Source organism: Dermacentor albipictus, chromosome 4 (assembly GCF_038994185.2).
Source record: "Dermacentor albipictus isolate Rhodes 1998 colony chromosome 4, USDA_Dalb.pri_finalv2, whole genome shotgun sequence".
Classification (NCBI taxonomy): Eukaryota; Metazoa; Arthropoda; class Arachnida; order Ixodida; family Ixodidae; genus Dermacentor; species Dermacentor albipictus.
The window spans coordinates 38,834,259-38,858,828 of NC_091824.1; the positions used below are offsets into that span (position 1 = coordinate 38,834,259).

Consider the following 24,570-nt stretch of genomic DNA (forward strand, 5'->3'; position numbering starts at 1 on the left):
ACCTGGGAAATTATCACCAAAATTTAAATATCTAGTAAATCAAACGAACAATCGATTACGAAGAGTCTAAAACCTAGGCCGCGATTTTGTAGCGATCCCTCTTCCGATGCTACTCCTTTTGCTCATTGATCTGACCGACATTCCGCTATCGTTATTAACTAGAACAGCCAGCCGTGGAAGGTGGGTTATAAGAGTGTCAAACATCGAGCGGAAAGCATCGCAAGAAAATCGCATCCCTTATTAGGCAGTGCTACAAGCCACTGTCTTTAACAATCGCAGGCACTGACATCCTGTTCTTCGGATGAAAATATTAATGAAAACAAGCGTCTGATTGACATGCCTCGATTAAAAAGAAATTTCGCTGTTGTAATGTCGGTCTATATTTGCCCTACAATATAAAAGACAAATACGCGAGCACGTCGAACACAAACAATGCAGACAAGTTCTCGCGAAGCTGGACCTCAAACTGAACACTATCAATAAAGTAATCTTCACACAAGCTAATATCTGTTCAAGTGTCAAACATCGCAGTCGCGTACCAACTCGCGATGCCCGTGACACATCGACATGCATTACACACCTAACTTGCGGAAATTCATATCTACGGAAGAATTTCTTGCCGGGAAACTACCGAGAAAACCGAAGCTTTCAGCTTTTACGTAAATATTTGCCAATTAAGTCCTAACGATCAGCGGTGGTAGCACATCACTGCATAAAGCAAGTAAGCGGTAAGAAATAATACATTTCACAGAAAGTCCCCTCGTGAAACGCTTTGCTAAATGTGCACAGCAACGTGGTCAACATACGCTCCGAAAGTGTTCTGTTGTCGTTCCACAAAGCTTACTACATAAACCATAAGCTGCGAGAATGCGCGGAAGCGGCAGACCTGCTTACCTTCAATGCGGTCGGCAAATGGCTCCTTTGTCTCGCAGGCACCACGCGACGACGCTCTTCCCGGCACGAACACGGTCGAATTGCTGATGAACACCAGCGCACGAAAGCACAACTTTCAAGAAATTCTTCCACGCACCATAATTCGAAGCCACAGTACCAGGTATTTAACGAGCGAACGCGGGCAGGCGAGAACAAAGGCAGCTCGGACGGACGTTGTAGTACACATTAGACACAGTCGTATCACAGGAAACATAAGGCGAACGAATGGCGTTACACGAGTCCAGATGTTTCCTGATGGTTAATGCACACGATGCGGATCACAGTTTGTTTAGGCACTTCGAAAATATGATTCAATTACCGTGTAACTGCAACGAGCACTCTTACCGCGCACACCAACACAACGTAGCCCAGCTCAACCGTCACACTGCGGCAGCGCCGCACTGCGGTTAACAATTGAATTTAGCCTCCGAGATCTGCATTTCCTTTTAGGGCGTGCATTTTGAAAAAGCACGGCCTTCGAGATAAAAAAAATCGTAGCTGGAAGGAAGGCTGGTATTTAAACACAAATTATTGAGTTTAAAGTGTCTTGGTGCGCTGCATTGTTTTCTTTAAGCATATACAGAGATTTTAGACGAACTATGCGCGAACTTTTGCCGGCGGACACGAGCCAATCAGCGCGCACCATGTGCAGCTCCGTCTGCTTGACATGGCGCACGGTGTGCGGGCAGCCGCGATAGCTGTGACACCCACCGATCAGAAATTCGGGATCGCCACACATATGCACGCTTCTTATGGCGCCCAGTGGCGTGTTTTTGAGAATGTCAGGCCTTATCTTGAATAGGTGGAACCATATTTCCCGTAGCGTAAGGAATAAAGGCAACAAAATGTGGCGATGGCTGGCTTGCAGCATCAGCGAAACTTCGGCCAAAGTGAAGCAGGCGCACTGCTTGCATGCTCGCCTAATCAAATACGGCCATACCCCGCACACAACTTTCATACTCAGCCAACTCACAATTATAAATTATTCAGTTGTACGCCCAAGCAAGCATTTACGGGATCCGCGCTGCCCTTCGTGTGCTAATATCGACACAGAAGTTACTCGTACTTGTGGTCAGCGTGAAAGCGACGAGAACAGCTACTTAAATGGTTGTATAATCATATACGCGCACTAGCAAAGCGGCAGATTGGCCGCGGAGGCGTCCGCCCCTTTTGCGGTTCATGCAGCGCAAGCCATCGAACACTGCGCTTCGTGCCACCGCGTCTCCAGCCACCGCGCAATTGTTATTTGTCGTGAGGGATTATTCGCTGCATGAGGCTTTGATGTACGTATGTACTGTTGATGGCGCGCGGTGATCAATACGGCCAAAATAGATAGGGAGGGGGAGGCAGGTGCACCCCCCCATTTTTTTTTTTACTTTGATACGCCAGTAGTTAAAGTTAATACATGTTTCAGGTAGGCGATCTATCTGTAGCATGTGTAAAAAGATAATCACTGAGCGCACTCTATGTTACCTGGATGTGCACTCTAGGGAGTACACAGCCAGGTAACATAGAGTGCCCACACAGGTAACATAGTGCTCACACACACATAAGATATATATATATATATATAAATTCAGTAGATTATTTCCCAAACTGGAGGCGAAGCGGAGCATCTGAAAGACGCCTTCTATGAGCACCGCCTTAAACACTCAATCAACTATATTTGGTAGCCTAGCTGGCGCGAAACTTTCATGAAATTCTTGCATATCAGGTTAAATACTGCAGATTTCTGCATATGACTTGCTACTGGAGAATAGCAGGTTGAAAAAGTAAGAAATACTTTATATATTAAGAGAATGCATGGCATAAATCATTTTATACACCATCCTATTTAATGGCATGGTCGATTTTCCGCACAATATAGCCACAATTAGTGCAGGCCGGCATGTCTAGTGCGAGGGGTGCAAGCAGTGCCTTTTTCTTGAATCTGACAGTGACTAACATACAGTACAGATAGATCTAACTGTACTATTCGCAAAAGATGCTTACAGCGCACATTCTGTTACCTACATGTGCACTGAAGTGCACATGTAGGTAACATATAAAGAGTGCATGCACCATATATAGATTAATGCTCTATGTTACCTACGTGTGCACTGAAGTGCACACCTAGGTAACATCCCGCCGTAAACACAAAGGGCACATACTACAATAATTATAGTGAGGGTAGTTTTCTTGGGGCAAAGGAAAGGATAAGTCAAGATTTAGTACTTACAATGACTCTGCAGAGTGTATCAACGGCTGTCACAAAGTACAGATATATCTGCCTGTATTATATGTACAGACAGTTGGTATGTGCACTCTATGTCACCTACATGTGCACTCAAGTGTACACTCAGGTAACACATAGTACACACCCAGTTAACATCCTGCCGTAAACATAAAGGACACATCCTAGAGGCATAATAAAGGTCACTTCCTCGAGGTATACGTTAGGATGAGTAAACATGTGGTACACACAAAGTTGGCGTCCCGGAGGTCACACAAAGGACAAGGAATCATAAAGGTCACATAGGGCGCAAGAAGGAAACATAAGGGAAACATAAAGACAATGACCATTTTCATAGGGGTAGGCAAGGAAGGACACAGGCAATGTCAGTTTTTTCGGGCTTTATGTTCAGCCACACTGAATTCATACACGTGTTACAAATCAACGAAAAACGGGAATGCTAAGTGTAGTCAAGTGTGCTATCTAGTCGTCAAACATGCGTCCTTTTTATGGTCGTTTTTTTTCGTCAATTTATGTTTTGTTCAAACCTTACCAGGAGTCAAACATATAAAGTTTTGTGTTACTAAACTTTATTCATCTGCCAGCCACCTGCGCTAATAATATAAAAACCACTTGGCGTGCCACGAAGGCTGCAATTCAGGCTTGTTTGCATGCTGTCTCGGAATACTGATGCAGCCCAAACGAGACGAGACTCGAGAATGGCACATGAATGTGAAGACACGGTGTTTCTTCTAATTACAGTTCCCGTAGTGCGAGCAACAGTACTCAATATCACAGTGATGAAGCGAATGCCTCATTATCGAATCGACTCATTAAGCGCGCTCTTTAAGGAAAGCAGTTTCGCAGAAGCAAATGAACACCCGCTAGCGCCTGAGACGAAATACAGAACTCATCAAGGCTTGCTACTGGACTAGTTGTTTCGTGATACATAGTACGTAGCGCCCGCGTCTGCTACGACGCCAGCTGGCGCCCACATATAGAACAACGTAAGGTCCCTAGATGAAAGAAGTTTACAAGGTAGCGACACTCGTCGTTCATTGCGCCGTCTTCCTCACTCTCGCGCTTACTCTATTTTCTACTTCACTCGAGTCTGTGACTGGTGCACTGCCTGCACTTGATGTGCTAAATGGCTAGAGGTGACATTTAACATATTGCAAACTAGTGCGCATGCGCTAGTAATAATCCGCATGAGAAGCTCCTCCCAGCTCTGTGGAAGCTACTGACGCCTCGGACAACGAGAAAGGCTAACACATCATCGAAGTGCTTTCGCCCACGTTTTGTCGCCTGCGACCGACGCCATGTAGTGTCCGCATCATCCGTCGCTGCGTGACAATACGCAGATGGGGCGGGATAGCTGACATACGAATTATATTAACATTCTGCAAGCACAGCTAGAATAGAACTGGCAGAACTTTTCAAGTTAATCAACAAGCGTAATACAGCTGACATAAGGAAGTATAATATGGATAGAGTTGAATGTGCTCTCAGGAACGGAGGAAGCCTAAAACAGTGAAGAAGAAACTAGGAATAGGCAAGAATCAGATGTATGCGTTAAGACACAAAGCCGGCAATATCATAAATAATATGGATGAGATAGTTGAAGTGGCTGATGACTTCCATAGAGATATATACAGTACCAGTGGTACCCCTGAAGATAAAAGAAGAAAGAATAGCCTAGAGGAATTGGAAACCCCACAAGTAACGCCGGAAAAAGTAAAGAACGCCTGGGGGGCTATGCAAAGGGTAAAGGCAGCTGGGGAGGATCAGGTAACAGCAGATTTGTCGAAGGATGGTGGGAACATTGTTCTAGAAAGACTTGCCACCCTGTATAACCAATGCCTCATGACTTCGAGCGTACCGGAACCTTGGAAGAACGCTAACATAATCCTAACACATAATAAATGGGACTCCAATGACTTGAAAAATTATAGGCCGATCAGCTTACTTTCCGTTGCCCAAAGTATTTACTAAGGTAATCGCAAATAGAATCAGACACCTAAGATTTCCGTCAACCAAAGGACCAGGCAGGATTCCGTAAAGGCTACTCTACAATAGACCATATTCACACTATCAATCAGGTGATACAGAAATGTGCCGAATATAACCAACCCTTATATATGTAGCTTTCATTGATTATGAGAAAGCGTTTGATTCAGTCGGAACCTCAGAAGTCATGGAGGCATTGCGGAATCAGGGTGTAGACGAGCCATATGTAAAAGTACTGGAAGATATCTATAGCGGCTCCACAGCCACTATAGTCCTCCATAAAGAAAGCAACAAAATCCCAATAAAGAAAGGCGTCAGGCAGGGAGATACGATCTCTCCAATGCTATTCACAGCGTGTTTACAGGAGGTATTCAGAGACCTGGATTGGGAAGAAATGGGGATAAAAGTTAATGGAGAATACCTTAGTAACTTGCGATTCGCTGATGATATTGCCTTGCTTAGTAACTCAGGGGACCAACTGCAATGCATGCTCACTGACCTGGAGAGGCAAAGCACAAGAGTGGGTCTAAAGATTAATCTGCAGAAAACTAAAGTAATGTTTAACAGTCTCGGAAGAGAACAGCAGTTTACAATAGGCAGCGAGGCACTGGAAGTCGTAAAGGAATACATCTACTTAGGGCAGGTAGTGACTGCGGATCCGGATCATGAGACAGAAATAATTAGAAGAATAAGAATGGGCTGGGGTGCGTTTGGCAGGCATTCTCAGACCATGAACAGCAGGTTGCAATTATCCCTCAAGTGAAAAGTGTGTAATAGTTGTGTCTTACCAGTACTCACCTGCGGGGCAGAAACCTGGAGGCTTACGAAAAGGGTTCTACTCAAATTGAGGACGACGCAACGAGCTATGGAAAGAAGAATGATGGATGTAACGTTAAGGGATAAGAAAAGAGCAGATTGGGTGAGGGAACAAACGCGAGTTAATGACATCTTAGTTGAAATCAAGAAAAGAAAATGGGCATGGGCAGGACATGTAATGAGGAGGGGAAGACAAGCGATGGTCATTAAGTGTTACGGACTGGATTCCAAGGGAAGGGACGCGTAGCAGGGGGCGTCAGAAAGTTAGGTGGGCGGATGAGATTAAGAAGTTTGCAAGGACAACATGGCCACAATTAGTACATGTCTGGTGTAGTTGGAGAAGTGTGGGAGAGGCCTTTGTCCTGCAGTGGTCGTAACCATCATGATGATGATGATGATGATGATGATGATGATGTGCAAGCACCTGCGTCTCCAAGCCGAGCAGCCTTTTGGCTCTGCGAAACGCCGCTTATGGGACAGAGTACACTTCTGTGAATACTTTTTTTTTCTGCGGAACTTGTATACGCTAGCCTGCACCGGCGATGTAACGCTAAATAAAACAGGTGCTCTCAGAACTGCACACGTCCACGGACTGCTACACACACACAAAAAAAACAAGCAATGGACACGTTGTACGGAGAATCCTGCTACGCCGCCGCGCTGCTGACGTCATTCTGTTCGCCAATAGGAGTAGTGCGTCTGCGTAACGTCAGAGAAACGAGTGTTTCTCGCCTCAGAACACTATCGGAGCTGCGATGGGTCGGCCGCGCATCGCGAGTTCGATCGGAGAACTGGCGGCGTTTGATGCACCACGCCACCTGTAACTCGCTTGAGAAAGGGCTCGTCGTCGACGTGCCGACCTCACCGGGAGAGAGCGCGAAGCAGAGGCGTTACGACAACCAAGAGAATTGGATTTCGAGCTTCGCTTGCATCCCTCTTTACAGTAGTGGAAGGACGCTCAATTTTTTTTAGAGTGAAACGCGGCCCGCGTTGGAGTCCCGAAGCTGCTATAGGTTGTCGGCGCGAACACGAAGCCGGATGCCGGCGTCGATGATGCATCACAACAATAAATGTTTCGGCGCTGTAACCATAGGCCGCGTTTACTTGAATGCTCGCGCTTCGTTTGATTTACAGTACACTTTTTGTCATCACTTCAATCATGTTTGCTTAGCCGATAAAAGTGATAAACGTCCTTCTTAATATGCTCACCCATGCCGTGTCGTCTGCTCGGCGTTGGCATTTGCTCGTCGCCAGCATCGCGTACCGTACACGGGCGGAGTAGAAAATAACAATGCAATGAACCATTAGGCTTTAAAAGCGTTCCGCATCGTCAGCGCATCCTCAGCGCTAAGGCTGTGGTGTCATCTGCTAGGTTAAATTCAAACCTATTTTACTGTGTAGGTCTAACAGCGTCAAAACAAAGAGCTGATATCAATAACAACAAATCATACCTGATTTCCTGCCCTCAGCATTATGCGAATCTAAGCGATGGCTGATTTCCTATTTCTTGCTGTCGAAGTGGAAAGAAAGTAAAAAGCGTGAATTACGGCGGCAATATTCAAAGGGTGGCGCTACTCTCGTTTTTTTTTATTGAATGGCTTTAGTTCGGGGAGGAGGAAACGAGCAGGAAAGGTGGAGTGACGCTACCTTGAAAACTTTTATTTAGGGACCTTAGAACAACGCAGGATAAATGGAGGTTAGCGGGTCGTAGGCTGCAGTGATCAATTCTTCAGCTTGCGTGTCGGTTGTTCGTTCTTTTGCGCTCCTAAGTATCACGTCCGCGTCGCGACTGGCTAGCGCGAAAGAAAGAAAGACTGACACGCCCTGCTACCGTATTTATTTCCTTCGAACGTCTAGACGTGGGCGCCACCTATGATCGTAGCAGTTGCGGGCGCTACAAGTAAAATCAAAGGAGCTCTTCATCTTACGATACACATAATTTGTGGGCGCCTTGATTGCTAACCTGAGCGACGGTAGTAATAACCATACATCCAATACTTGCTCTATAGCGGTTATTGCCGCGGCAATGTTTGTATGTACACTCGCTGGCTAATTTTCGCGCCTGCTCATGAAAGTTCCGCTTGTGACAGATACGTCAGTACTTAGGAGGCGCTGTGCTTGAAAAAAACTGGATGGCAAAACGCCTAGATCCACGTGTTCTTGTTTCGGCAGCATACTTATTCGATTGAACAGTTGCTCTTTCTTTCCGCAGGAAAGATCGCAAGCTGTATTTGCCTTTGATGCTTGTTAACGGTATGTTGTTTTGCGAACGAAGCGGCAGGGGTACTGACCATGGTAGCGACCTCGACGAAGAACGCCGCCTGGTACAGAAACTCCACGAGCATGACGACCGTGAAGTAGCGCGCGTTGCTGTGGACGGCGGCGCGCAGCAGGCCCACCAGGAGCAGCACGAAGGCCAGCGTGGTGTTGGTGATGATCACCTCGCAGCACTCGTGCTCGAACAGGTCCATGAGGCGCTCGTTGAGCAGCTTGGCCAACTTCTCGGACAGGGACACCGACTCGTCGTGCAGCTCGGTCTCCTCGTGGAGCGGTTCGCCCAGCCGGTCCTTCTGAGGGCACGCCGTATAGGGCCGCGCCACCCGAATTCAGTGACCGTTTGTGGACGCAAGGCCAACATCACTCGTAACATGTCTACGTGCGCGCAGTATTTCAAAGTTGTTAGGATAAAAACGCTGGTCCGAGTATACAAGATGTACGAGTATATACATGCGCGAGCGTCCTCCAATAGCATATTTTCAAACATTCTTTCCTGTATAGTTGACAGGTCCTCTCGCCCGGGATGTATAAAAGCAATTTTCCGAGGCGAACACGGGACGAAAGATAAAAAATTACGAGGCCGCAAGAACGGCGCAAAAAGACGACTTCGCTCGCGACGGTTTTTAGGATGTTGGTATGGAAAAAAAAAGCTAGGCATAGCGACCCCAAACCGCAACCGATCCGCTTCCTCGCAGCGTGTGCTTTAGATATCCACGAAGTGTGCGCGAGGCGCGCGTCTATGTATATTCACAGAAGATTGTCTGAATTTATATCACGCATGTTTGATCCCGCCCAGCACCGGAGCAACATTAAATGTTTTTTTTTTGTTAACTGAAGAGCGGCACATATCCATGGCACGTTAAAAAAGAATGAACGATCAAGTAAGATTCTTATCCTTCCACGTCAGTAGCGTTACGAGTCAGGGAACGGGGGAATATATACACTCTCTTAATAGCCATTCTCAACGTGCATCTACTACGGCATGTATGCTCCACAACGGCTGCATGATTGCGAACGAACGAACGTGATCAGCTCATTTCCTATGGCTATTCTGGACTTACCAGCTACGCCAAAAATTCCCTGCGATAAAGCCCAGCACATGGCTTTTCTTCCTATCGTTCTCCTGTTATATATGTTGAGGCATTGAGAAAAAGAGCACTAAGATATATGGCGATAACTCAATCCCCACTACAGGCTTTGTGACATACTGATTTTTTTTTTACTCACATGTACGTAGATTTAATGCAGTCACTTACCACCCAGAGAATCCATTGTGGAACATCGACAAGTGAGCTGATGATGTCGATGTCCAGGTATCTGGCGAAGACAAAGTTTTGCCATTATTACTCAAATCTAACGGATCTTAAATTGCTTTCCAGGGATACCCCGCTAACATTAAACGTGTTATCTTGTGTTGGAGATAACATGTGCGCACTTGACAGCCACGCCGAATAAAAGATGACTGGCGTGGTTAAGGACTCACATTTTCTTGTCGTATGGATACTGAAGCGTTGGAAGCAGGGCCATCAATGTCTGCTTTTGGACCACTCCTTGCCTGTGCTGCCGACAGTAGCTCACCTGTGGGAAGATGCGCAGTGTTGTAGCCATGTACCTTTTCCCAAGGAATACGCAGGTATAATGTGTTCCATTGTCCTGACGGCACTGCGTTTCCATCGTAAAATTACAAGGCCCAAAGAGCTTAGAATGTCGAAATTCTTCGGGCAGTTCACATGTAAAAGGAAAAGGACGTCTAGAAAACGTCTAGGGCACGTCTATTCTCAATGCACACAAACGGTCCAACCCAGACAAGGTGGAAAAGATACCACTTACATACACACGTATGCTACAATACTACAAATTATCCCGTAGAACATTCTCTGCGCCGCACGTGAAACTAGACCATGCAGATGCAGCCGCTTGGCGCCAGCTCCAACTAATACGTCCCCCAGCCTTGCTTTCCGCCACACTTTCTACCCTGTCCAGTACCCCGAGAAATGTCCGTTTTGCAGAGGACAACGCAACCTCTACCATTCTACGTAGGAATGCTCCAAACCACCCAGCCTTCCTAGAGTTACCAACGCCTCCCCATCCCAATGGGAAGCCACTCTTTCCAGCACGGCCTTGGACCACCAGCGATACCCGATTGACCGGGCCAGCAGCAAATGGGGCCCTGGACTGAGGACTCTATCCTCTAGAACTTCATTGTAGAACAATAGTTGTGTACTACTACTAATAGTAGTACACAAACGGTCGCGCCGTGGTGTGGCCAGCAAAGAAAGTGCTTCAAGGATTATCCGCAGTGTCTCCATATGGCTCTGTTTGTGCGGGCGCGTTTCTGATGTTTTGACAGCTTGCACTTATGCCATGAAAATAAAACAATTTAAAAGCAACAGGATATCCTGCGTGCCTCAGTGCTCCAATCGAGCGGCGAATGATGAAATAAGTCTTTCATTCCTTTCCGACGGACGCACGTCTAAAAAGTTGCGGGTGTTTGAGCTCCCGATCGGCAAGCATGTGACGGCGCCAGTGAAAGGTTTGTATCGCGCACTTTGTTGGAGCCGAAGTCTTCTTCTGGGAGCGGCATCGGTAAGCAAAATGTCAATCGTCGACATCGATCAGAAAAGCATACACAAGCTTTAACTATATGTTGTGGCTGCGGCTTGGGGTGAACGTCGGGACGTTCAAGGAGGCCCGAAATAACAAGCTAACGAGTCCTCGCCCGTGCCCTACGACATTACAAGATGGTCGGAACGGCGTCGCAACAGCTGATTAATTTGTAGACCGGTTAGGCGGCTGTGTCTCGTTTTCAAGTACCTGCGGAAAATGAATGGCGCGTTAATTTTCAGAGGCGCTCGACAGTTTTAACAGGCCATACATGCGACGCTGCGTGCGTTCAAGGGACGGTGTTCTGAAGTATTCTTCCGGTCTTACTTTCTAGCGCGTAGTTTTATGGAGGGTTTGTGACGTTCTAATCTATCGCGCTTGGACAACTACGCAGCACTGCTCCGTGTTAAAGCAAAGGAAACTAATTTCATTTTTTTTTTCATCCCGGCCACGACGACCGCATTTCGATGCGGGCGAAATGCAAGAACGTCCGATTAGCGTGCCACAAGCAAGCACGACATGCTGGTCCGCAGATACTTGTTTTATCTAAGGACTTTATGGATCTAGGAATCGAAAAGAACCAGGCGAACTAACGGCGTTCGCTCTCTTTCAGGCCAGCTGAAGACCACGCTGCTCGCTAAAGCGGTCTAGAGATCTCTACAAGACAAGACAACCTTCTGAAGGGGGCATTAGTACTAGAATCGTGTCTATGCCTGGGGTGGCAACGAACTAGATGCAATGCACTTTGCACTTGGTGCACTTAGTGCGCACTAAACAGACGCTTGCACGATGCCTGCACTAGTGTAACACCACACTCACCGATTCGATGCGGAGGACGTTCTCTACCGCGAGAAACTCGGCGTGGTGCCTTCTGCGGGAGCTGCGCCAGTGGGCCTTCTCCTTCCTCTGCCGAAAAAAACAACAACAAGAGGAAAAGGACGATGTTGTATGAATAAAATGCATAGCACGATTGAGCGTTGTTGATCCGTGTTTAATAGTCAAACAGTGACACGCAAATCATCGCGGCCTTTTCCTTCTTTTTTTCTCTTTATAATGAACGCATGTTCCTGCAAGGTTATCGAGGCCACGCATTGTTTATTTCCTCGTACTTTGCATTCAACGAGGGTATTTATTAGACGAGGAAAATAGTGGCACTTTCTGTGCACCGTGGCTGCAAGATGTCACTACATTTAATCTACAGACACAGTTCGAGTCGATCGCGATTAGGAGGCCTCCCCCCTCCCTTTCTTTTTTTTTTTTTGGACTTGCAAGGATTGCCTAGCGTTCAAAGGAATTCGTGGAAGAAATCGGGTGCAAGTTGCATCTCAAGAGTTTTGCTAAGTGTTGGGTTGCGATGCTGCAAAGTCGCAGCCTGCCAATTTTGCTATCACAAATAATTTATATTACCTTTTACGGTTTTTAGTGGTTAAACAAACTACGACACATTTAAATTTGCGTGTCACGAAAACTACATTATTGTTTTATTCGAACACGGGACAGTTTTGAGAACGCTTTAAAAATATATTTATTCAGAATATAAAAAAGCATTTGTGCAAGGTTGAAAGCTACTAATTATAACGTCATAAGTAGCCCTCAATGGCGTAACATATTTTTATGTTCTGAATGATAATTTTTTTTCTAAGTGCTTGTTCATCTAGATATTATGGTAGATAGAAGTGTTGCTACGCAACGCATTTGCAATAAGAAATTGCCTTTGAAGACGACGATGTAAGAATACACGTGGTCATTTGAAGCACGATGGATGCAGTCTGTTCTGGCAGACAAGAAATGCCGTCGGCGAAAGCTCTATTTCTTAGCAATATTATCACTCTTTTATTGTCAGTAATAGCATCTTCATGCCTGAGCATCTACGATGACATGCACTACTCATGCAGGGGGATTTCAGAACGCATAATACATTTCCGTTAACTAAACGACAAACGAGGCTTATCGCGATGCTCTGCTTAGGATAGCACTTTGACTGCTGTACTCACAAACGGATCGCGGGGGCCCATCGCACACTTTTCTTTTTCACCGATTTGTTTACTTTGCCAACTGCATAGTTCATTCATTCAAATAACTTTATTCAGTGCCCTGCGATTTGGTGGGGTGGGCCTGGACCCCGCCTAGGTTTCAGCCAGGGGTTGTTGGCCCTTGGCAGCTTCCTCGGCTCGCTGGACGGCCCAGAGTTGGTGCTGCAGGTCGGAGCTGAGCAATGCAGACTCCCAGCGCGCGCGGAGGCTGTCGCTGTTTGAGGCTGCATCCCCGTTACCCTGTATTAAAGCCATACATTCCCATAGGATATGCTCCAGGGTGGCTCTAGAGTTGCAATGTGTGCATTTGTCGGTTGGGTATAAATCTGGGTGTATTAGGTGCATGATAGCTGGACTCGGACAGGATCTGGTCTGTAACTGCCGCCATTCTACAGACTGGTTTTTGCTTAATTTTGGGTGCGGCGGCGGGAATGTACGCCTCTGCAATCTATGCAACTGCATAGTTGTGTGATTTTTATTCCACTCGTTCATGGTGGTCACAGAGAACTACCGTGTGCCACTGAGCGCTTGGAGAGCGATGTGCACGCCCGCAAAAATAAATTAGCTCACATTTTTCTACCTTGTTTCAAACTAGCCTCTGGTTTTTCCTCCAATGGAAAAAGCACAATCCACGTCCAAACTCTGACCTCGCAAAGCTAATGTCGGAGCTAATGCGAGGAAGACCCAGCACTCCCGGCAGCGTTGGGTTTTGAACTGTTCTCTCTCTCTCTCATTTTTTCCGCATTGCACATGCGCTGCGCGGCCGGGAGCCAACTTCCTCCTCCTTGACCGACGCTGCACGCGGACCGAGTTGTGGCCAGTGGTCCAGGCCCGAGGCAAAGGGCCGAGTGCATAACATCCTGGTTCGGCCTTACGTTCATGGTGGCGAGGGTTCCTAAAGCAATTACCGTAGCGCTTGAACCCGGCCAGAAGCGCGCTTCCCACAACGTTCTCTATACATCGCGGCTGGGATGTCGTCAAGCAGTACGCGTCAAGAGGTGGCAAAGCCAGACCGGTGGGAGCCTTGCCTTGTATCGCGGCACGACGTCGAGAGGGTTCCGGAAGCGAGTGTTGCGCAAGACCCAGGTCTTGTCGGCGGCCAGGAAGTACGGGTTGTGGCGGCTCACATGCACCGCCACGTCCACCGCTTCCTGCAGGTACGCCAATGCGTCCTTCACCGTGTTCCACTCCACCTCGGACACGTCGAGGACGCCTGTCAACGCACCGGGAGCGCATGCTCGTGATGCGTGGTCGCTCGAAGCACGGCGAGTCATGGCACTATGAAGACATGCAAGGTCGAAGTCGCCTCCGCGTCTTGGTGTGTGCACTGCGTTAGCTTACCGAGCATCTTGAGCAGGAACGGAACGAGGGAGGCGTTCATGAACTGCGTGAGGGCCATGTCCGAGGTGACGTACATGAACGACTGCAAACGGAAAGGATGGTCGTTTTTGACGTCGCTCCCAGGGAACGGTTTGAAAACGTTGGTCACTACACAAGTGAGGTCTTTTAAAACAGAAGCCCTATAAGTGCCGAAGCAAGACGCGAAGGTGAACAGTTTGATATATCTTATAGAAAAACTGGGAGCAAGTTCATAATGATTCATTATAGTTTATAGCAGGCGCTGAAGCACGGTTACGCAGGCGGCGGGAAATGTAGCATAAACGCAGCGTTCGTGTTAATTCCATCTTTTGTGATGCCGCGTCGTTAAGCCAGGTTGCGCGGATACGCTATCGTTTCGATCTTCGCAAAACCGGGGAGGTCGTAAATAAAGCGTTGGGGCCGTCAAAATGAACATGAATCCAAAGGATTTAGGCGATCCCAATGGAAGCGCCTTCTTGCAATAAGATTATACCACTCGGGGGAAAATCTCGCATTCCATATATATGCCGAACACACTGAGATTTTTTTCCTGCGACTATATATCGCAGACGTGCGTCTAAGATGTGACCACCAACGGGCTTTTTTTGGTGACCATGTTCTTGTTCAATGACTTGCTGTTAGGACACCCCTGTGACTGTCGTATATTTTCTGCGCATGCCTCTTCTTGTATATATACACACGATGTGGCGACGCAATAAAATATTGTTGGGAGTCAGCGCTGTGTATGTCGTCTATCACTGTCCTTGTCCTTTGCGCTGTACATTATTTTTGATCATGAATTACCAACTAGCCCAAGCAACCACCTATAGTTCACCAACGGGCTCCTGACCTTAGTTAGGTTCTCGTTGTGGATGTCCTGGTACGTGATGTGGTAGAGCGTGGCGAGGGAGACGATGTAGGTGCCCTTGAGGCCCATGCCGGCCAGCACGATCGCCTGCTTGGCCTTGATGCGGTAGCCGAAGTGGCCGGTGAACGGGTACATCATCAACACCGCGAGGCACCTGCGTTACAAATGCGCGAAAGGCGCGCGAAACTGCAGGGCGACATCGCTCGGCAGATTATTTTTATGCGTATTCCCTAGGACTTTGTCTTAAACTGCGCGGAGGCTTCTAGCTCGATCAATGAACCCGCCTCTATGACTTCGAAGCCCTTCACCTTGTCGCATCTGACAAAGCAGAAAGAGAAAAAAAACTTATTGCGAATTCTTGTGCGCTCAGAGATTACAATCCATACCACCTATATTCGGCAACAGCCTAAGAATCCATTGCAAGTGATTGGTGATTCGTGTGATTTGCCGGCGCATCTTTACATACTATCTTTGAATTTGGCAGTGGTGTTTTCACTGAGCAGCTTTTACGTTGTCACCAACTACAGTAACGGCGAAAAGTTAAATTGCTACCCTCAAAACTTTTTGAAAATGAGAGTGCACTTCTCCAACATCCCATATAGCAATTGTACATTCTTCACTTTTTTGGTAACATGTTCATTGCCTTCTGCCGCAGCCAACGTTCGCATGACTGCAATATAAGGCACATGGAAAAAAATGTGGGTTGCTGAAGCGTGTACTGACCGCATGCTCATCTTGGCGATGTAGCTAAGCATTATGTCCTGCCAGTCGTAGGTGCGTAAGTAGTAGACAAGCATGTAGGCCGTGAACGTGGCGCAGATGAAGGTGGTCAGCCTTCCAGTCCAATCCAACATCACCGACCAGCACCTGCGCAATGGCGTAGCGGGGGCCACCCGTGGGTCATCGCTCTGATATGTGGTTCAGCCCAAGGGGACGTTGAGACGAAATCTGGCAGCGAAACATCGCTACAAACTGGAGTACCGCACTCAGCTCTGCAAAAATGTACCGCCAAATAATAAGGTCGGGGAGCGAAAGTGAGCGCGATACTGGCACAATATTTATCAAATAGGCAGCACGTGAAGACTGTTCAGTCTACTGTTAAAGATAATTTATGATTATATTGCGCTTAGTGATACACTTACGAACGTAAAGGACAGGACGCGGACGTAGGTTCGTCAGTGTATCACTAAGCGCAATATAATCATGAATGTCCACCAACTAGCCCCGTTCATTGCTTTACTAAACGTTAAAGAGAAAGCACAAATGTACGGCAATGGCTTCGCTGTAGCTGTAGCTGAAACTGCTGACTGAAGCTATATCAATGCTTTAAAATCATAGGGGCGCATAAAAATGGGCGAGTGCTGCAAGCCGCAAGCTGTCTGTTGTAAAGTCGATGCGAACGTACTACATCTGCAAGAGGAAAGAATTCGCGCGTACTCTGCACTCATCTGTTTTGCATTGATGGTGCAGCCCACACTTAAGCACATGCGTGGGCTGAACAAGTCAAGCAAACTCACCACTCCCGTGCCAAGACGTCGCTGCAGTGAAGCATCGTCCTGTCGTTTGTCTACACTCTAAACCACAGAAACATTCATATCAAAGCGTACTTTTTCGCACTTTTAGAGGAAATTCTGTAATTTAGACATAAATAATTGAAATGTGCCGTAAATGTTGGGTAATTTGCCCTGAAAGTCTAATATGACGCCTAAATGGGTCAGACTAATGACTTAAATCAGAGAATTTTTTCCTAGGACGGCCAATAACTATGGCGCCACGTCTCTTGTTACGGAATGCATAACTATACGTGCATGTGGCTGAACTTGATACACTGCCCGGACATACTTAAATAACCAAGTTAGCGAAACATTTACCAGAGAATTCAGGTCCACGCAGCTATTATCGTAATTTACGGTTAGAATAAGTAGTAGATGCGGTTTACCTATAAGAATGAAAATATATACCTTTGGGAAAGTTGCAACGCTTATAGAATGTAGCGCGCAACATAGTGACATTATAGCTATAAGTATCCCTTCTATAGACAGCACGCCTCTACTATGATTTCAACAACCTTCATCGAAAAAAAAGCATTAGTTTCCGTTTGTAGTGACGGTAAGGCCATAACAGTGCCAAAGTTTCAGGATACGAATCTAACTCTTAATTCAGTGAACTTGTGCCGAGAAGAACGAGCGACATATGAAATGAAACGAGCACAGTCGTCGGTCGCAGAATTTAAGCTCGCAGATGAAGTTTCTCCCGCTAGTTATGCACGCATCACCGCACATACCAAAATAACCACAGGTGCTTGCGGCCATTCCAATATGCCGCACTACTCGCGACGCGCAATAGATATGACGTCTGTTTCGTCACAAGTAGTATTCCCATGACGTCACGGGCCCCATTTGGTCGTCCTATTCATATAGTTTTTGCTGTACTATTAACCGGAAGTAAGCTGATCGAAATGATCACCGTGTTCGCTCTACAACATGGCGTCCTCAACGCTACGTATGTGATGACGTCTTACCGGCTAATAAATTAACCAATGCTCGTGAAATTTCGAATATGGGGTCGTGTCTTGCGCCGAAAGTTGGCTTGATGCGCTGATAGTCTAGTGAATAGGAATACTGGCAAAAAGGATGGCGTATGGCAACGCAGTCCCGCTTATTATTGCGATAGCAATTTATATGCATACTCGAGGCGAATTTCTCTCGGCGGCGGCGTCGGCGGCGCCGTGAGGTTCCGTATAAAGTACAAGAGCGATAATATCCCGGCTACGAGCCGTATGCTGTAGGGTGTGAGGGAAAGGCTGCGAGGGTGCATGAACCGAGGAGGACGGTGGCTGAATGTGACGGCGCCTTCTCGCGCGCGCAAGGGAGAAAGGCGGTAGGGTGGGCGGCACGGAGGAAGGAAACTGAGGAGAGGCCCTACCCCCTCCGCGCGCTAGGAGAAAAGTGTGGAGGAAATGACGTAGTAGGTTCTCCTTTTTTTGCTGTTTTTTTTTATTTCTTTGCTGCTGTGGCCACGCCTTTCGGGCCACAATGGCAGCTTTGTTATTGTTTTGTGCGCTCACACGTGTTGCTCCGTAGGTTTCGTACCGTGGCGCCATGCGGGCAAGTTCACGCCGGTGTCCGTGTTTTGTTGCGCTGCGTTATCTGGACCGTGCTCTACCGGATGTTGCTGGGGCCAGGTGGGACAGGAGGAACTAAAGTTCGTGAAATGAACGCGCATGCGAAGCTGTACGCAATTTACCGCGCCACGGCAATGGCAATGGACAAAGGAATAACCATGGGACATTTTGGCCTGTTTGGCGGAATCATGCTAACGTGCTAACGATTGCTTAGTATTGCTGTGGAGCGCGCGCGTCCGAGCAGCCCGGTTGCGCGCAACGCGGCGTGGTTTCGCGAGAAATGTAAACAAGTGAGGAGAGCTGGCCCGATAGGCGGAGCAACGCCATGAGCAACTCCAACTTTCGGCTTCACTTTAGCTTCACAAAGAGTGACGTCAGGGCATCTCCTGAGTTTCCTTCCTCCGTGGTGGGCGGTCTTATCATGCGCACAAGGAAAATGGGAAAGGGGGCACGTTAGTGCGCATCTCCTCGTCTACTCCTTCTTAGACATAAAATATTTCATGAAATTTTGAGGGACGTGGAAACGACTCGTTTCTTTCATGTTTTCTTTTTCTGAAAATGCGAAAAACTGGGGGAAAATGCCGATTGCGCACGGGGCTAAGACAAACCTGACACATTTCTCTAACACTGAAAAGAACATATTTGTTACATTCTTGCATTACAAAAGTCCCGGCAGTATTTCCAGGTAGAAGATCTAGGCACCATTTCACGTCAAGGCACTATAATTTCACCTCAAAGATTGATACAGATGTCCATCTTGAAGCTTTGATGTGAAATTATAGTGGATTGGACACAGATTGATACATATGTCCATCTTGAAGCTGTGTCCAATTCATTTCCGCTTGACGCGTCAACACTTCGCTGTGCAGTGGACGAAGCCTTCCGGATAATTAAATTTGAGTGCACGTACACAAGTTTTTGCAGGCGATCCCCTGCGAGCCTGTTGCGTACCTTGGTGTGCGCAATTCCAAACTCGGACCAGTTTCTCTCACATGCCGAAGAAGAAGGGGGAACCTGCAGTCCGCGACAGGCGAGGGGGCTCAACGGTTGGTTGAAGCAAAGTCCTTGCCACCACGCGGATATATCCAAGTGCTTCGCAGACTCCCAAACTCTTTCTTTTGACCAAACTTTTAGATATGTCGAAAGGAGTCACATTGTCGCAAAAGAATTCTGTGGAGAAGCTCCGTTTCTGTTTCTCTTTTTTCACATTTATCCTCGTTGAAAAAAAAAAGACAGAAAACTTTTTTTCTGAAATTTTCAATGTTTTTTTACAATCACTTACATCTCTGCTCCAGCTCCCTCCCCCTACCTTGGAGACAATGTGCGATGGGTTCGAAGCCTACGTGACCCGCAATATCGGATGGCTTCGTGTGCGCTGTGTTCACGCGCGTCTAGTTCGCACTGAAGCGTGAGGCAGCACAATTCGCTCGCTGCTGCTACCGCTATTCCTTCACGCTAGCGTTCCCACACCCACAGTCATCGTTTGAGGTATGTTCGTGTTTGCCTGTGCGCGCGTGACAGCGCGTTTGTCAATTTAGTTATTAAACGAATGCTTACAGCGGTTTTACGCGCCACATAGAACTACTAACCTTACTTCCTATAGCTGTTCAATAATTTGCAATCGCACTCACCACTTCTCTTATCATCATCCATCCATCCCAATACTTTCACTCCCCTTCTTTCTTCCCCAGTGCAGAGTAGCAGACTCTGCTACTCTGCACTAGCTCACTAGCTCAGGTCGACTTCTCTGTCTTTCCTATCAATTAATTCTATTCAATGCAATCGCAATCGACGCTTTGCTTTTCGGGAAAAAACTGCGACTTTTGTTGTTTTAATACGCGAGCAAACACGTAACGGACACTCACGACCCCAGCGTGCCTTCAAGCTCCGAACAGGAGATGAGTCGATCCGACGAGACCGTGTACGCGATGACGCCGGTGACGCCCGAGCTGTTGGCCGACTCGAGCACGGAGAACGTGAGGTAGGTGCCGCCCACCACCGCCACGACGACCGAGTCGTCGCCGCAGGTCATCGTTTTCAGCACGCTCATGGTGGCCGCGCCGAGAGCGCAGCCCACGACGACGGCCACCAGCTGGTGCTGAACCGGGAAGAGCAGCACGTCGTGGTACTCTGCGAGAACCGGAGGCGGGCGTGCGCGACCGCGGCTTGAACACGTTGGGAACGCAAGAAGGGAAGCCGGGCGAGTAGGTTTGTCGAGAACGTTGAAAAAAAGTAAGAGCAGCACAAACGGTTGAACGGGGCACAGAGAGTGGACATGATGGAAGCGCAAAGTAAACGATGTGCGCTTGGAGATTACCGACAATATGCATACACGTTTAACCATGTTTCTCTTGTGTTCAAATATGTTGTTCGCGCATGTGTTGTTGTTTTTTTCTCTCTCTCTCCCTCTTCCCCAGCTGCGGCAAGTTGTTTTTTTATCCACTTTCATTGCCATTAATTTATCATTTCTTTAATTCAGTCACTAAGCACAAGTAATCCCCCCTGTGTTTTCCTTGGTGTCTTTGTTTGTTGGCTTCTCAGGATATGATTAATAAAGATCGGGCCCCTCGGTTAACCCCCTTTCTTCTCGTTCTAGGCTGTGTTGGTCACACACGTTTGCATTTTTTGCGCCTAAACAGCTGACTTGATTAATGCTAGTGTTGACAACCTTCTTAAAACGAGTAAATGTTCGGTTATAACGCCTGTATACCATTCCCCTTTCCTGCATCCCGTCCGGCATCTCGTCCGAGTATCTGCAGAGGTTTTGCTGCATATACGCCACGATGTCGTACAAGAACAGTAATGCTCAACGGGTTCTACCGCTTTCCGACACGCTATATTAAGCATAAATAGCCTTCACCTGAATATATTGTACCATAGCTCGTCGTCCTAAGACACCTTAGTAGGGAATTGCCCACTGAATTATCGTTATTTGCTGTTCGTTTGCACACGAAATTCTTTCGGCAGAGGAGCTACGACCGAATGCCGTAGCTCTCATAATCGTATATCATACGATGTTTTACAGCGAAGCTGTACGTAGCTATCCTGCGGGCGGTGGTCGATGTCCGTCCGTCTACACGTCGCGTAGACACGAAAAATGCCTCCAGTTTCTCGCGAATGCTCTATAGATCTCCATCTAACGCAGGTATATCGGAAAAAGATAACTGAAATTGGGCAGATAATGCGACCCTATCGTTACGCCGAGCTTCATTTACTCGTCATAATTAGTTCACAGTGAAGTCGTAAACAGAACTCCCGTCATGTTGTCACAACATGGCCTTATACGGAGGGCGTATTTTTACAAAAAACGGCTGCAACTATTGTTTTATCGAAACTATCCCAAAACAAGTTGTATGAGAATTTGCCGCTAAGACGACTTTAACGTGACGCCAAGTTTCATGTACTTGTCGCAACTACGCAGTTCACAGTGAAGTTGTGAATATTGTGGAATTCCCGTTTGCTCTGAACACGTGGGCTTGTACAACCGCACGGAAACGGAGAGAGAGAGCCCCATGTTTGTACGCTAGAATAGAGCTTTAGTCCTTCCAAGTTTCATTCAGCTAATTAACTAGAAAGCACGCTTAATTGCAAATTACAAACACATTTCGCACACCCATTTGGACGGCGCCCCGGTCAACGCGTATATATCGTCGCTCGCGTCGAGGATCAGTTGAACGCCCACCTGCGTCTTATACGCACTGTTACCACCAGTGGGCGTTGTGTGTTGTGGTTAGGTCACAGTCACCTAGACGACATAATAATAATAATAATAATAATAATAATAATAATAATAATAATAATAATAATAATAATAATAATAATAATAATAATAGTTCGCTGCTCGTCTTTCTTCACATGCAGAGTGGAAGGGCTGACAAATTTTTGCTTTATTTAACAGCTTGGCTAAAGTTGGCAGGGGCACCCCATCTATCCAAACATCACTTCAGAAGTACCATTCAGTCCTCGAAAAGATGGCTTTAGGAGCCAAGCCGGCGGACGCGTTCGTCTGCTTAATTATAATAGCGGATCTTCAAAGAGAGGCTAACTCTTTCGAAGACGAGGTGTATAATCGAGGTCCTGACAGTTGCTCGTTGATCTTAAATTGCTATGGTTTTCAGAACTTATCTATTCCTCACGTATTCAACTTTCTTTTTCTCATCCCGGAGCATGCCACAGGCGCCACGACAGTTTCGATATAATCTGCGCGTCTGACGTTTCGGCCGCCCTCCGCTATCACTCCACCCAAATGCCAGCGAAGGTTTTCTGTTACTCTAAACCTACCTTTGCCTCTCAGTTGGCACAAGACTAATGGTGACCCGCACAATCTTAAAATTCGAAGGTACATTCAAAGTTCGGGCGTTTCATTAAACTGAAAGATGTCAGTTTGCCTACGCGGAAGTGGCTTCGTGGTACCGTCAAGTACAACACTGTGAAATTGGCGCTCCTCGGTTTCTTTGTTGTTGTTGTTTTTTGTTGTTTTTTTAATGCTTATCAGTTCTATACACCATCTCATCGCCCATGCACCTCGTGACGAAGCCGGTTTTGCAAAGTCAAGTTTTCTTCGACTTCGTGACACCCACCTTCGTCGAAGATGACGCTGCTCAAGGGTACCCGCTCTACAGAGCACATGAAGAGGCCGAAGAAGACGCACTCCCTGACGCTCCACGATCCGTCGGACACCTTGTGGAACGCGTACACCGAAGCCATCACGACGGTGATAGCTGCGCAACCGGAATTCGAAGTTGGGAATGCGACACTTCTCACCGGAACATGCACGATCTGTGCGAGTTGTGTTTCAAAGTATAGCGAATGAGTATGCATTTTTTTAATGTTCTGTATTTAACGTGTATTCGCGAGATGAACGCGCCGTTGCACAGGAAGCAATATCGTAATCGCGACCCTCGTTCCCACTCACTAGAGCCACCACAATTCGCATGCCGTCTGGACGCCATGCAGATCGTTTACTGTCTGTCACCGCAGAAAGACCTTCCGTGTTCGTATTTCGGTCTCACTGATTTCATCATCATCATCATCATCATCATCATCATCATCATCATCATCATCAGCCTGGTTACGCCCACTGCAGGGCAAAGGCCTCTCCCATATTTCTCCAACAACCCCGGTCGTGTACTAATTGTGGCCATGCCGTCCCTGCAAACTTCTTAATCTCATCCGCCCACCTAACTTTCTGCCGTCCTGATTTGTGCAATGTCAAAACTTACCTAAGTAACCATTTCGGTCTGGAATACCAGCGTTACATAGTGGTCACCACCCTCAATTTAAAACTGGATGCATCTGTACAAGGCACATATATGGACTGCTTTGTTTAATTAATTATTCATGATTGCGTTTTTCATAATTACTGACACTGCTCTTGCAATGTGCCGCTGCCCCTCTGGAATACTGCGAAGCCCTGAGTGTATAATCTGCGATCTTCTGCATGATGATTGTATTTGACTATTCACAAGGAAGCTAAATGCGCAAGTTTGCGGGCATGTTACCTGACCGCTTGAACATATCCGCGTTTTGTCTTTTGACACAGGTAGAAGACAAACTTTGTGGGAAAAAGCTTTCTGAGATATTTGAATTATCAAAATGAGTGCGCTATCTATAATTGTGACGGTAAGAGTGAAGGCCATTATATACCGTCAGATTTTCACGCCACACTTATTAAAAATATTAACGGGTGTAGACCAGAAATTAACATGAATTCCTGTGTTCAGAAAATGCCGCGTCACACGTGTTTAGGGGCTGTGCCCTTCATCGCTTACACGTCACGAAAACAGACCAGGTTAAAACCGATAGAGCGGTGAGATGCAGTGTTGCTTGGCATTATGTCATCTACACAGCAAAATAATTAGCACCTGATTCACTTTTAAGTTATCTTACAGTGTACTGTCCTTGTTTATTAAAATAACTGCCCGGTGTTATTTGGCATGATTTTGCCATCTGTGCACCTTGATTCCTAACATAACTGCGCAAACCTCTAGCCCTTGTACAACACCGTATTTACTTGGCCAAAATGATGGGACAGGTTTAACCCTTTGAGACGCTGTCTACACAATTGTGCACAGCAGAAGAGTGCATCAATAGCAAAAGCACTGATGAAAGTAATGGTATTTAAAATGCGTTTCATACATCTTGAAACACTTATTATTGGAACTGTGCTGCAATTTTGAATAACGTGCAGAATGTTTTAGCAAAATGAGTGGGAAGGTAGACGGCTGGGTGTTTTTACGCTGTGTCAGTATGTTGTATGTAGCGGGTTCACTTCTTTCATTGTTTTTTTACTATGTCATGCACCAGGCATAATTTTCAAGTGGCTGGATAAGTGCTT

General features: G+C 46.9%; 1 protein-coding gene across 1 annotated transcript in view; it reads right to left on the minus strand.

The window, feature by feature from the left end:
* LOC135911450 (uncharacterized) overlaps positions 1 to 24,570 on the minus strand; it is a 67,030-nt gene that overhangs the window by 36,280 nt on the left and 6,180 nt on the right. Inside the window, exons 5-11 of the mRNA XM_070538049.1 lie at positions 22,814 to 22,954; positions 20,099 to 20,363; positions 15,833 to 15,976; positions 15,092 to 15,263; positions 14,224 to 14,305; positions 13,911 to 14,095; positions 11,669 to 11,755 (exon numbers count right to left, since the gene is read on the minus strand). Coding sequence (XP_070394150.1) covers positions 11,669 to 11,755; positions 13,911 to 14,095; positions 14,224 to 14,305; positions 15,092 to 15,263; positions 15,833 to 15,976; positions 20,099 to 20,363; positions 22,814 to 22,954 — 1,076 coding nt within the window. The remainder of the gene's footprint in view (positions 1 to 11,668; positions 11,756 to 13,910; positions 14,096 to 14,223; positions 14,306 to 15,091; positions 15,264 to 15,832; positions 15,977 to 20,098; positions 20,364 to 22,813; positions 22,955 to 24,570) is intronic.